We start from the raw sequence: 15280 nt of genomic DNA on the forward strand, positions 1-15280 counted from the left end.
GAAAAAGTAAACACTAAAAGTAGAAAAATAAATTTACGTTATCTCCAATATTGTCGAAGTTATCGCTGGAAAACTAAACAAAGTATCGTATATTTTTTATTTAAAATTAATCAGTAATCGGAATAAGTGAATACTTAAAATAATATCGATTAAATTTACAGATTATTGTCTATGACTCACAGGTTACGGCACTGATGTGTCAGAGACAAGTCATAGACAATATGGAGATAACACATGATTTTAAACGTCAAGTCAATTTGACAAGTCTCACAAATTCTCATCGTCCACGTATTTTGCTAAAATAATTTGTTTCAAAGATTGATTTCAAACTTGTATAAACGTGAAAATAAAGTTGGTTTCATGGGCTTGTTAAATAATGTGTATGATATTATGAACACGTAAGTGATTATGGTGTAATTGTGTATGAAAGTGTTTGTTTACATCTCTGCTGGATTCTAAAAAATCAAGGTATAGACACAGAAGAACAGAAATCCTCAACTCATATCCATTGTAAATACTCAGAAAATACTCATGGATGAAAATACTACTAGAATTGCCTCACTAAAGATTTGGCCGTAAGGATACTATCCGAAGCCGTTAAACCTGTTAGAAAAAAAAAAATCCACAGAATCCACAGATCTGTCAAAAATTGGACGAAAAAATTCGCATACAAAGACACGAATCTTGTTTATTTTCAAGATACTGATGAATAACACCCATATCAATCAATTTAATTTTAACTAAGAATAATACATTTCTATAGTTCTATTAGGGCATCAAATCGTAATTTTCATTGTTGTCTTAGTTGTTTATTGTTGATGTGGATATTCATTCAAGGTACGCAATTGTATGATTTTGTTGAGCCACCTTAATGATTTGTTTGTTTATTTACGAAAACAGGTATAACAATGCATTTATTATTAACTATCATGAATTTTTGGCAAAAGGATTAAGCCATACTTCCCCTTTTACCTATAATCCTAAGCCTATAACATTGTCTGGAACATTCGTCAATACATTTATTTGCGCAACTAGACAAATTCTGTTTCAATTGCAACAATCGTTAGGTACTGTTTAAGATTCAACTTAAGTTGTGTAAGGATATTATCCATGAGAATTCAACTTCAATAATAGACTTGCATGATCAATTTTAAAATATTTTTTTTTATGTGATGATTCATTAAGTTTTTTATGTTTTATGCTAGTTAACTAATTCATTAATTATTTTTCGCAACTTGCAAAAAACAATATTTAAAAAGTACAGTACAGGTTTAAATAAGTGATCTTAATTTGTTTACCAAGACTAACACCACATAGATAACTAACTAACAAAGGATTGCAATTGTCCTAGGGTACCACCAGATGTGACCAGGCACAATGAGTAGCCAGCACCAGTATATGAATGTGAACAACACCCCCAGTACACGTGTTGGTGACATTGAACACATAAGTATGAACCTTTTATATTACGTACCTCTATCATTTTATACTTTATACCTACCAAAATTGTTATAGAGTATGTTATTTTTGTTTCTATTCTTCTTATTGTCTATAGGTTAAATTTTTTTCACATTTTAACCTGTACAACCTTAATGCAAACTAGGTCACCTGTCAGAGCACATCGGTTCCCTGTGCCTCTCGTCAGAGTACTCAGATGTGACGCTGATCGTGGAAGGGCAGCGCATCCCTGCCCACAAGGTTATCCTCGCTGCCAGTAGTGACTACTTCAGGGCCCTGCTCTATGGGGGTATGAGGGAGGCTAACCAGGTATGGGAAAACAATAATAACTAAATGTAACTTCATAATATACGGAATGAACTTATTTTGCGTTTATATTCCAGGCTGAAGTGGAATTGCAGGCACCATTGCATGCATTCAAAGCATTGCTACGTTATGTATATTCAGGTAAGTTTTAGTTGGTATTAGTAGGCCAATATAGAATTTTGAATTTAAAAAAAATTGAGCTATAATTCCAATTCCATCCATTCACTATTATTGAATTAATTATTTAGGACAGCACAGTTAATGATATTATTCTTTATAATAATTTAAGTCTTAGTTTAGCCATTGATACATAAGCAGACTTTTATGTTGAGTTTGAATGTACCAGTTATCCACTCTTATGCTTCAACCACACCAACTTGTCCTTGACAGTTCACGCGACCTGTCATTGGCCTTTGATCGCGCCGGCGATGGTTACCTGCAAGCGTTGGTGTGGTTGAAGCTTTATCCCTTTGATTGGGCCATTGTGTGAAGCAGACTTCTTATAATTTGTTTCCGTAAACTCAGGCCACATGGGGCTGTCGCTGCTGCGCGAAGACACAGTGCTGGACATGCTAGGTCTGGCGCACCAGTTCAACTTCCAAGAGCTGGAGGCCGCCATCTCCGACTACCTGCGCCAGGTGCTCGCGCTGCGCAACGTGTGCTCCGTGCTCGACGCGGCCAGGTCAGTCGCTGCCCACAGCTGGACATAGTGCTGGACATGCTGGGCTGGCGCACCAGTTCAACTTCCAGGAGCTGGAGGCCGCCATCTCCGACTACCTGCGCCAGGTGCTCGCGCTGCGCAACGTGTGCTCCGTGCTCGACGCGGCCAGGTCAGTCTGCCCACAGCTGGACACGAAGTCTATCGCGTGAAGGTTTACGGCAGGTGTTGGTGCTGCGACAGAGACAAGAAATTATAATCCATGACGCTTTGCCACCGCGATCTAGCCGCACAGACAGCGCCATCTCTTAGCGGTGTCGGGCATTATTTGAACTTTTGAAATAGCACAAAGCTTACAGCAGCCGGGCTAGGATGCGAGCTGTAATTACTCTTATCGATGATTTTAGACGTCATAATGTAGGTATGGGCAAAACCGATATAATGGCGCGATAATCGCTTATCGCGTAACCGTAAACCTCTGTCTATTTCACTCATGAACTGATGCTGACATGTCTAAAGTCAAATAACAGTCGCGATTTCCAGTCTCGGTTGCTTATCTCTGAGGACGCGATCTGCCACGTTTAGACCTCGCCTAGACAGGCTGACTATGTACAACTATAACAAGTGTAACTTTATCGAACTTGTTCCAGATTGTATGGCCTGAACGCTCTCATGGACTACTGCTACAACTTTCTAGACAGGAACGCCACCGAAGTGCTCCAACACGATTCCTTTTTGCAGCTGTCCGTCGTAAGTGACCAACTATTTTTTAAATTTTATTCATTTTTTAGGGCTGAAATTACCTACTATTATTTCTTTTTGTTATCAGGAAGCACTGCAAGGTCTGCTAGAAAGGGACTCGTTTTTCGCGCCCGAAGCAGACATCTTCAAAGCGGTGTGCAACTGGTTCACCGCCAACCAGCTGTGGGTCAAATCTGAAGGCGGGCAGGCGCAAGTCGTAAGTAGACAATGCTTCAAGTGATTGATGTGGGTACAGTGACAAAGCTATAAAGTTACCCAAGATCTTTTGAAAAACTTTAATTGTATCTCCAAATCTACGAAATAATTTCTTCTGTAATGTGTATTGTGATACTGAAGTGCTGCTAAAATGCTAAGTTAGCAAGAAAAGAGTACGAATTCCTGTCTCTTGTTTTTTATCTTTTTTAGTATGTTCAAAGGCAGTTATACTCTTCTAGGATATTTATGTAAGAGACTGGAATGCCATGAGCTCTTCTTTTGTTTTATTTGTGTTGTTATTCCTTCACAAACTTCATTTGCCAGAGTTGACTTGACTAAACTTCTTTCTCGGTAGGAAAAGATCCTAAAGTGCGTCCGCCTCACGCTGATGAGCCTGGAGGAGCTGTTGACGGTGGTGCGGCCCTTCTCGCTGGTCACGCCCGACATGCTGCTCGACGCCATCCAGGAGAAGACGCAGACCAAGAGCACCGACCTGCCACATCGCGGCTTGCTGTGTAAGTCATGCTGCTTTGAAGGTTCAAGTAGTTCACGACGCTACTAAAAGATGGCGCTGTCTGTTTCATTAGATCGCGATGGCGTGACGAGTGTGTGTATTTTTTTATTTAAGTTATACACGTTTATTGAGGCTTCCGGCGACTAGGACCGCAATTAACTGGGACCGCGGTCCCAGTCGCCGGATCCTTAAAAATTAAATAATATTCTTCCGGCAACTGGGACCACTCGTAAATGATAACTGAAATAAAAAAATGTACAGTCACACTAAACATTTTTTAGGTGAAATAATTGAAGAAAAAACCTCATTTATTAATATAAAATGTTTATTTAAAAAGGGCTACTTGACCTTTAAATCGACGAAGCTTTATACACCATAGCTTGGTTATACTGATTTAATAAAAAAATCAGTCGTTTGATTTATAGTACTTATAGGTAGTAGATTTATAGTGGATTTATAGTAGATTCTAAGGGGAAAAATAACAAGCATTAAAATATGTTGTACTACATACATGAAATTCAGTAAATAATAATTTACTGGTAGAAAATGTTTTAAAGTATTCAGTCTAATATTAGTACATATTTGTATTAATGTATGTAATTATGGCCTAGCTTAATCTACTAATTCCTAAGCGCATAGTATAAAATCATGTCTAGAACGAGTCAAAGATGATTCAAATAAATAATTTAGAATTTTTTTCGTATGACTGTACCGATTTTGGCCTGAATAATATATTTTTCTAAGTTATCTATGAGTGGTCCCAGTTGCCGGAAGAAAATTATTTATTTTTTACGGTTCTGGCGACTGGGACAGCGGTCCCAGTTAATTGCGGTCCCAGTCGCCGGAAGCCTCGTTTATTTTACTTTTATTTTCTATAAATATTACTTATGTTGTTTGTTTTAATTTTTTAGTTCACTGTTAATTCATTGTTTTCTGTAGCAAAAAAAAAGTTATTCACGTCATGCATTTTTTATGCGATTAGCATAGAAAAAACATCTGAATATTTTTATTGTTGCTGCTTGCTGTAACGCCTTTTTGATTTTGTCTATTTACAAAGACTTCTAGTACCGCTATGCGTTTAAATAAACGTGTCATCCTTTGTTAATCAGTGCCAGAAGAAAACGTGGCGACACCGAAGCGTGGCGCGCGCGTCATATCTGGCGATATGCGGACAGCCTTGCTTGATGGTGACACTGAGAACTACGACATGGAGCGAGGGTACACGCGGCACACCATCAGCGACGCCGCCGACAACCCCGGCATCCTGGTGCGCCTCGCCACCACCACCATCATCAACCACTTGCGACTGCTGCTGTGGGACCGCGACAACAGGTGGAAATCAAATCAAATAGTTTATCTCTAAATATATAAAAGGAGAAACTGACTGACATATCAACGCACAGCCTAAACGGCTAAGCGTAGGCACTTGAAATTTGGAAGGGACGTAGCTTAGGTATCGTAGAGGTGCACTAAGACAGGAATTCCCGAAATTCCCACGGGAACGGGAGTTAGCGGGAAAAAAAATTTGTATGAAAAAATCTACACCGCGTAAGATAGATGAAGGGGGTAAAACGGGATCCACGCGTACGAAGTCGCGGGCGACCGCTAGTTTAGTACATAGTTTCTAGGGCACTTATACAAGTCCCAAATATGTATAGCTTGCCCTACCACCACTTTAGGACAACATATGGGTTGGTGCTGAGAAGAAGTGGCAGAAGAAACTCAAGTCCCTTTTTCAATCAAATATAGTAATTGATACGTAATAAGTGCGAGCTAGGCAATTAGGACGCACACCCATTCTACGAGTCTACGCTTCACTGCAATACTATTCTTTCGATAGCGACGCACCTTCGCATGTTTTAACGACGTCGTTTTAGCTAAATGACGTCCACTGCTGCACAAAGGCCTCCCCCAAGGATTTTCACATCGACAGGTCCTGTGTCGCCCGCATCCAGGCATCTCCCGCGACCTTCACCAAATCGTCGGTCCACCTAGTGGGGGTCTGCCCACACTACGTCTTCCGGCCTGTGGTTTTCTTTTCTGCCCCAGCGGCCATCAGGTCTTCGAGCTATTATGTGCCCCGCTCACTGCCACTTAATTTTAGCAATTCTGCGGTCTATGTCAGTCAGTTTGGTTCTCCTGAGGACCTCCTCATTTCTAATTCGATCACGCGGGGAAACTCCGATCATAGCACGCTCCATCGCCCTTTGGGTGACCTCGAGCCTTCTTATGAGGCCCATAGTTAACGTACAGCCTAATATCAGTCAATTGAGTACATGATCCGATGACGTTATAGTAACCCCCTTGCTATGTAAAATCTATAGAACATTCGCGTCTATAAAGGCGTCCATTCGTACATGATCTAATGACGTTATAACCCCCTTGCCATGCAAAATCTATAGAAGATTCGCGTCTATAAAGGCGTCCATTCGTTACGCAGGTCGTACGCGTACTACATCGAGGTGTCGGTGGACCAGAAGGACTGGGTGCGCGTGATCGACCACAGCAAGTACTTCTGCCGCTCGTGGCAGAACCTTTACTTCGAGCCGCGCGTCGTGCAGTACATCAAGCTCGTCGGCACCAGCAACACCGTCAATAAGGTCCGTAGTAGCTTAGCGTAATAAACAACAGGAATTCTGTTTTCATAGGAGTCACATAAAAATTAGGGATTGATGGTGAAAACGGGCATTCAATTCATGTCAACTCATTAGCAGTCAACGATTACTATGACCACTGTCAACACAAGTTTAATTAACTGTTTTAACTAAGCTGTGGTAAATGATGCTAGTGTTGAAACTAGATAATATTGGTTTATTATTACTATTTATTTACTACTGTACTTCAATACTGTTTTTTTACCCAAAGAAATAAATAAACTATTAGCATTTTTTTTTTGTTGATTGGCTATTCTAGTTCAATTAAGTCCTAGCGACCGGTATCGATCTATCTATTGTAATCGCCACTATCTTTTACAGCTTGCCCCCGAATCCTGCATCTATTAGTAGGTAATCTTTTGGGGGCTACGAGTAAGTCTTAAATGCGGATCATCTTTTATTTATTAAAACAGGGGCGATATGTTTTACATCCTGTGGGTGTAAGCCGAGCTGTAAGCTACGCTTCTTCATCATAGGGCCGCAGTCTGTGGGGATGTTTAGTGCCGTTTCTTCCGCCTCATGACACATCTTGCAATGAATCTTCGAACTTAAACTTAAGGCCTATTCAGACCTAAGCGGTATTCGCTACCGTCTGCGGCAGAGAAAACCCAGTGGGTATGCGGTACTAATACTGTTCAGACCTAAGCGGTATTCGCTACCGTCTGCGGCAGAGAAAACCCAGTGGGTATGCGGTAATAATACTGTTCAGACCTAAGCGGTATTCGCTACCGTCTGCGGCAGAGAAAACCCAGTGGGTATGCGGTAATAATACTGTTCAGACCTAAGCGGTATTCGCTACCGTCTGCGGCAGAGAAAACGCTCTAGCCGCGGTACTTGATACTAAATACCTGAGCGAAACCCGCGCGGTATGTACCTCTACCCACAGCGGCAGCGAATATCGCTCAGGTTTGAATAGGCCTTTAATAATGCCCACCAGGTGTTCCACGCGGTGGCGCTGGAAGCGCTGCACACGGCGCGCGTGCCGCCGCTGTGCGACGGGCTCATCAAGCCGCTGCACAACGTGGCCACCGTCGAGCTGTCCGCCGTCGTCATCGAGGGCATCAGGTACGTGCACAGGCATAGAACAGACTGTGATAAAAACGAATATTGTATGTGTCGTTGGTCCTAAAACAAGGAACAAAATACCTGTGAGCGTGTACTAATTCATCATCATCATTTCAGCCATAGGAAGTCCACTGCTGAACATAGGCCTCCCCTTTCCACGTTGATCGATTGGTAGCGGCCTGCGTCCAGCGCTTCCCTGCTACCTTTACGCTACCTTGTGTACTGATTGTCTTTTATAATTTATCCATTATACTCACTCATAACACGACGACATTGACACGCGAACGTGATGGCGACAGGTAAATCGAAAATACGAAAACGGCCTTGCATGGCCGTAGCTACACTTAAATTAATGGCAGGACAGTGGGCCACCGTTCCTGTAACCATAAAGGAGCCCAAATATCAGATGCGGTCGGGCACCATAGCGCCCTTAGCCAAGTCCGTGGACCAACAGGGTCCATACTGTCCAGTATTATTTTGAAGATCTTGGATCTCTGGAATAGCATTAAAAAATGTGAATTTGATATCTATCAGAGTAAATATAAATGAGTAACAACTCGGCGCAAATCCACGCTAAATTTTGTCAGTGTGTGCGTGCGCGCCGCATACGTATTGGCGCGCTCACATACAAACCGCGCTCGGTGCGTGTCTATGAAGATGACCTACTCATTTGTGTTTACTCTGCATCTATTCTTTGTCGGCCGTTTGGTGTAGTGGTTCAGAACGGACTACTATGCCGAGAGGTCCCGGGTTCGATTCCCGGCCGGGCAGAAATTGAAATGATGAATTTTAATTTCTGTGACGGGTCTGGGTGTTACTATGTATAATATGTATGTATTTAAAAAAAAAAAAGTATATAAGTAGTATATCCGTTAAGCTAGCACCCATAACACAAGCATTAAGTTGCTTACTTTGGGGCTAGCTGGCGCTGTGTGAAATTGTCCAAAGATTTATTATTATCTCTTTATTCATTTTCCTTCTTATTTTTAATATTTTTTTTTTACAATGTAAATTATAAAAAAACTAAAAATACATTATAAAAAAAAAACTTAAAAATAGTTAATCCGCTGGTAGCGGAGCAGGGCCCAAGCTACCGGTGGTCAGGGTCACAGGCTGAGGAACCTCCGGACAATGCGTGCCGTGCTGAGAATCACCGCCTTTTGAAACTGACCCTTGAGCCAACCATCTAGCGAGAGCTTCTTCTTATTATTATTATTATTATTTATTCTCTTTGGCAGCCGCTCCCGCAACGCGCTCCTGAACGGCGACACGGAGCACTACGACTGGGAGCAGGGCTACACGTGCCACCAGCTGGGCTCGGGCGCCATCGTGGTGCAGCTGGCGCAGCCCTACCTGCTGTCGTCGCTGCGGCTGCTGCTGTGGGACTGCGACTACCGCCACTACTCCTACTACGTCGAGACCTCGCTCAACTACTGGGACTGGGAGATGGCGTGCGACCGCACCCGCGACGCTTGCAGGTCACACGGTCTTCATTCATTTTCAATGGCTTATACCTAATTATTATACCAGATGAAAGAGATTCATAGGAATTCCTGACAAGGCAAGATCAAGATACCTCATCTGAATGGCTTATTGTGTTAACACATATTGCCAAGTTGCAGAACTCATAATAAAAAAAAATTCAATGGCGTCGTGCGTGACACGTAAGCTGAAATAACATACTTTTCTACTCTTACATTTGTTGAATTTATAACGTGGAATACATCGTGTCTTCCCATGATTATTTTTCACAGTTGATGATTTTACAATTCTAAAACATTGTTTCTCTATAGAATTGGTTTCCATGAAAACTTTTTCCAACTTGTTCTGTTTATCATTTCGCAGATCGTGGCAAGTGATCTACTTCTCGCCGCGGCCAGTGTCCATCATACGCATAGTCGGCACCAACAACTCTGTCAATGAGGTAAGTAACAGCGACTCCTTCTACCCAGTAAAGATCTTTCAGGTCCCTCCAGATGCCATCAATGATCATTTATCAAGTGTATCGGGTGGAGCGGTTCGTTGTGTAGTTCATAAATGTACTATCATTAGTTTTCAATTCTGTTTATTAGTTTTCAATTTTGTTTAGTTTTGATAAGTTATTATTTTTATTTTTTGTGATCACCGTCCATAACGCTCCCTGTTGCCCGCCCTCTTGGCTGATAGTCTGCGAGGCGACCCGGCCTAATCTGTAATAGAATATTTTATATTATCTAAACATCTATGCATCATCAAACCGCCTCGATCAAGAGGGCGCACAATCCGCAATCTTCATCGTGTGTTGGTTCCCGCTGAAAAACAGCTTCTCGATATGGCGCTTGTTATGTCGCGAATATTGCTGAGTGGACGTCTCTTCAGCATAGCTTCTAGGTTAATGTTATGTCTTATGCTGAATAAAGTATTCTTATTCAGTGCCAATTACTGTAATTTTGGTGCTGTTTCTGTTCGTATCTAGTGTCCTTTAAGGTTCAATTTGCTAAAGCATGTCTGTGTGTGCAGGTGTTCCACCTGGTGCACCTGGAGTGCCCGGCGCAGGTGGAGGAGGCGCGCGAGGACCCGGCCGCCAAGAAGCAGCGGCCCTCGCCGCAAGACACGCGCCTCAACCCCACCAACAACAGTAAGTATTCAGCAGCAGCCCTTATGTGTATAGTCTGGTCCGTGAGCACGTAGAATTTTGACCAATGACCCCTAGTTACCTATCCTTATCGCTCGCGCGTAATTATGTTGCTATCGCGCTCGCACACTCACTGCGGGTGCCAGTCGCACAGTCGCGATAGCAATATAATTACGCGCGAGCAACAAGGATGGGTAGCTTAGGGTCATTGGACAAAATTCTACGTGCTCAGAGACCGGGCTTTAGCCATCATCAGCATCGGGTATCTTTAATTTTCATAATATAAAATCCATTACAACCCGATCAAGCTACAGTTAGCTTGCACCTCGCTGGAATACGACTCTCCCTCGCACACCTCCTCGCGTTCGCCCTTTCCGTACCAGAGCGTCGATGTGATGTCACGGCTGCCCGGTGCGCAGTAACTTGACCGGGTTGTATACACAGCCACGGCGTATTTAACTTTAATACTGTTCAAATTGGGTTCTGAAACCTATTAGGAATAGGTATATCTCAGACCAGTCAGATAAACTACAACTTTTGGTTCACAGGTCTCGGATAGAGATATCTGGCACAGGAACTGGTAAAACTGACTTCAAAAGTTTTAGTTTATTTGACAGGGTGAGGTTCCCACCGTGTAGGGCGGGACGTTCGCGGGAGGCGTCTCGGTCGGCTCTAGTACCCAAGACCCCGACCAATAAACGGCAGAGGAAACATTTTAATGGGTTCAGGTTTCACATCCGTCCTCCAGCTGTAGATACAGGCCATTTTCATGGGTCAAAAAAGGCCCTCATTAGTGTGTAATGTTCAAAATCAAAATCAAAATTATCTTTATTTGTTTAGACTAATTAAATTAGTTCTTGCAAATCGTCAAATGCTCTTAAGGAGCCTATACATGTCTCATTCTTTTTTTGCCCTACCAGCGCTTCGAGACAAACATTTGGCAAGTGCTGAGAAGAAGCGCCGCAACAAACTCAGTCACCACTGTCTGCCGGTTTAAAAATATAAAAAATATAAAATGTTTCTGCAGGCAGCGCGTCAAGCGACAACCCGCCTCGAGCTGCGTCGCCGTGCGAGTCAAGCGCCAGCGAGCCGGCCGCGCTGCCGCCCGCCGAGACGGCCACGGAGGCCGAGGAGCGCTACGACGAGTGAGCCCCGCCCCCGCGCGCCCGCCGCCCCCGCGTCCGCAGCCTAAGCTGGCTGTGCTGCCATCTGCTTCGGCGCGACACGCTCATCAAGAAATAGGACAAAGTTCACTGTTCAGTAAGCCGAATGACACTCGCTAAGCACCACTCGAGTTCGGTCTTCACTCCCGCGGCTCAGTTGTTCAACCGTCGAAAGTCAACTGAGAGATGATTAAATCGGTGTCGCATTTTCTATACTCGTAAACAATCTACGTCTCTTTACGAACGATCTTCAGATTCGACCTAGCGAACCGAGCTGCGGTACTCGTTGAAATGTAAAATAGACCCTAAACGAAAGTGTTACCCGACTTCCTTGTACGTAAAACAAAATGTTATCTAACTCATAGCTCCAGAAAGCTCAAATACAAAAATATTTCGAGTATACTCGATAAAAATAATGCTTGGCATATTTTCGTCACAAAACTACAATATTACTGTGGCCTCTCATGGTCCGTCCTATTCTAGCAAGTTTCCTAAATTGGCCTAGCTAAAAGTTAGAGCATTGACAGACATCACACAATTTTTTTAGACCTAGTAAATAGCTACCAGTAAATGTTTTAGTATTTTAAACACAAAATCCTGTATATTTCTAATTGTATTAAATTAAATAGTGAACAAAATGAAGTTGTTGCATAAGTGTGGACATATTTTTGGTAACTTTGCAAGATTTCATAGAACGTATAAACATAGTTTTAATATTTTGACCTTGTTTAGTTATTTAGTCTGTAAGCTAATATTTTCTAGTCTTTCTCTGTCAGAGTTGTATTTTTCTTTGCCATGTTACACTAATAGTACTAATATTGCGATAAACGGTGTATTTGTGTCAAAATATAGGCGGTACTTGCCATTATAAACAAGGTAAGGTCTGTTTCGGCAAATAGTTGTACAAATATATCGTCATGTATCTGATAATCGCAATTCCATCAAAATGAAATTCAAAGTTACTATTAAATCATATTGTGCCTCGTATGTAGCTGCAGGGTGACGGAATTAATACACCACCACTGCTTTGTAATAAGTAAAACGCAATCTGAATGTAATATGTTTTCTATATAAGTGTAATAAAAAAGCTATGCATAATTAATTGTTTAAGCTGTACCTTGTTATTTTAGGGTGGAGAAGTTATGAATTTGTTTCTTTAGACTTCTTCACTGTTTAGAGGTTGTGATAATGAAGATGCAAGATAAGTTTCTTCTATCAAAGTTTATTGGGAACAAGATGAAGTCAAGTCGGACTGAGTATATTGAAATGTGGATTAAAAATTATTTTGGAACATTTATGTTAATGTTTGTATTTTGTAATCTCATATCTTGTTAATTTTAAACTGAGTCAACATCAGCAATCACATCACGATGGAGTCTTTACCAGTGACCATGGAGTCCTTTGTAAAATCATGTCAATATTTACAACTCTTTTACTCATACAAACATACTGGCATGATTGGCCCAAATTTATTTAATGATATATTTGGAGTGTTGGAGGCAGCTCAAATCATTTTGAAAGTCGAGGCGTGATTTGCAAATGTTGACACTTCCATAGATTAAGGATGCTGATAAATCTAAAATGTTCACTACCTTTAGAACAAAGTAATATTCTTATCACTTTATTAAATTGTTTATCATATAATTTACATAATATAGGCACTTTACTTATTCTGTTTCAGTTCTTGATCTGTTTTTGCTTTAGAAGTTGTAGTTTCTTTTCTTATTTATTATTATGAAAGAAAACATACTATAAAGATAGTGAACATATTGGAATTAGGCTCAGTGTTTATGGTTGGTAAATTTAGGATACTGTGATAAAGGTTTGACTAGTTTTGCAATGTAGGAGTAATTGGAGATGTAGCAAGTTAAGTATCATTGTGGAGCTTTTATTTATGTTTCAATAAATCATAAACATTGGTGTATTCCTTGTGTTTTATTTATAACTAACAGTAAAAATACAAATAAACCAAAACTTATACTTTGTTCAGGTAACTTGAGGTCCTTTTTCTGTTATCATGGCTCTATTCTTTTTCAACAATTTATTAGCTTCTACAATGTTGGGGTCATTTTCATCAGCAAATTCATCCAATCTCTTTCTCAAAGACAACTTTAGTTTTTCTATACTTTCCCCCCTTTTCAGAGCAGATATACCAAGAATATCTTCAAAAGACATAACCTTTTCAGGACGTATTTCTTCAGGCACTGTTTCTATTACTTTGGTTATATCACGAAATGATTCCTTTATACTCTCAAAGATCTGATCTGCACCTTCCACATCCATTTTGTTAATAGCTAAAATTGCAGGCTTCTCTAACAATTCTGGGTCATAAAGTTCTAACTCCTTATTAAGAAGCAGGACAGTTTCTAAACATGATCTTATTGGGTGTTTAGGACTCAACTGGAAGCCTTGCACATCAGCTATGAATAGCAGCAGCTTAGTCCTCTCAACATGTTTCAGGAATTTATGACCAAGGCCAATATTCATGTGGGCACCCTCTATGAGTCCGGGTAAGTCGGCTATTGATATCTGCCTATGATCATCATATTGGATAATACCTTTGTTAGGTTTTATTGTAGTAAAAGGGTAATTAGCTATTCTAGGCTTGGCTCTCGAAATAGCTTTCAGCAGAGAGCTCTTGCCAGCATTTGGAAACCCGACAAGACCTACATCGGCAATTAGTTTCAAATCTAACCTTACATGGTGAACTTGTCCATAGTGTCCAAGAAAATTGTTTTCCTTATTACCACCTGGACCTCCTCTGGCTAGTATTATTGTTTCTCCTTCATTGTCAACAGAGCCTAAAACTTGTCCGTCTTCTCTGTACACTGTGACGCCAAGCGGAACCTCTAGTTTGACATCGGTTCCAGGAGTGCCGACTATCTTAGTTTTGCGGCTATCCTCGCCATGTCCTGCGCTGATAGTTTTCCCGCGGTACTTGCTCATAATATTTTTGAGGTTGGATGTCTCATTGCCGATACAGTAAACACATCCTCCTTGGCCTCCTAGCCCTCCGTATTTAGGAAGACCAGTACCTCCCGTTCCTCCCTTTACGTGAAGTCTGACAGAATCAATAAACTTAGTTCGAAGAAAACTACGAGGCCGTTTTATTTCCTTTGCTGCACATAATGTTCTGTAAAGAAGTACCATTTTCTCATTACAAGTACAAGTTCTCTGTCGACTTCAATAATTTGTAGGTTATGTTTACAAAATTGTCACTTGTTAGGTGTCAGCTGTTATGATTTTTTAAAGAAAAAAAGTTCGGGCTCTGACTATTGTAATTGATCACAAATGGACATGGACATGTCGCAGGCAAATTGTATGATTCCGCATTTTACAAACGGCGTCGTCAGTTCACAAACGCTCGCTGTTCTATGAAATGCCGAAGGCAAAATGTAAATTGCCTTGGCACTTTATAATATGCCACAAAATTTGATAGCCAATTCAATCGCCGTTTACAAAATGCCGCGGCAAATTGAAGAATTTAGTTCTTTTTCTTACCACGCGAGGCGCTGCCAATCAAAACAAGAAAAATGGCGTCGAGTAGTGGTGTTGTGATACTGAAAAATATTGAAAACAGTGCAAATTCTACGTATTCAAAGGACTTTTCACAAAAAACTATTGTTTTAAAGACATTTATTTTACGATTCAAAAATAGGAGCAGTGAAAAAGCCGTAGACAAATGAAAAAGTTTTTGAGGTTATCAGGCATTTAAGAAACGCTAAGGTGACAATGGGATCTGGTGCTCGGAGGACTGCTGCGGAATATTATAAATATGGTATAAAAAATATGATGTATGAGTATTGGCGATGTGGACTATCTTATTCTGAAAAAAGACAGCCCTGAGAGCCCAACGGAAAACATACCTATGGAAGACTATTATGATATGTG

The 15280-nt window shown here is 41.1% G+C and overlaps 2 protein-coding genes across 2 annotated transcripts; one reads left to right on the forward strand and one right to left on the reverse strand.

Moving 5' to 3' along the window:
• Positions 1 to 643: 643 nt before the first annotated feature.
• BTBD9 (BTB (POZ) domain containing 9) lies at positions 644 to 13287 on the forward strand. Its single transcript, XM_028302486.1, has 15 exons — positions 644 to 837; positions 1352 to 1450; positions 1604 to 1767; positions 1842 to 1905; positions 2290 to 2446; positions 3073 to 3172; positions 3252 to 3380; positions 3735 to 3894; positions 5003 to 5225; positions 6334 to 6493; positions 7485 to 7612; positions 8851 to 9090; positions 9458 to 9536; positions 10112 to 10229; positions 11254 to 13287. The coding sequence occupies exons 2-15, from the start codon at positions 1378 to 1380 to the stop codon at positions 11373 to 11375; spliced, it is 1917 nt and encodes a 638-aa protein (XP_028158287.1). The 5' UTR covers positions 644 to 837; positions 1352 to 1377; the 3' UTR covers positions 11376 to 13287.
• LOC114351319 (GTP-binding protein 10 homolog) lies at positions 13257 to 14606 on the reverse strand. Its single transcript, XM_028302487.1, has one exon. It carries the CDS (start codon positions 14537 to 14539, stop codon positions 13376 to 13378), a length of 1164 nt encoding a protein of 387 aa, XP_028158288.1. The 5' UTR covers positions 14540 to 14606; the 3' UTR covers positions 13257 to 13375.
• Between the last annotated feature and the right edge of the window lie 674 nt (positions 14607 to 15280).

This window comes from Ostrinia furnacalis, unplaced genomic scaffold, assembly GCF_004193835.3.
Source record: "Ostrinia furnacalis isolate ACB-3 unplaced genomic scaffold, ASM419383v2 OfSCF1130, whole genome shotgun sequence".
NCBI lineage: Eukaryota > Metazoa > Arthropoda > Insecta > Lepidoptera > Crambidae > Ostrinia > Ostrinia furnacalis.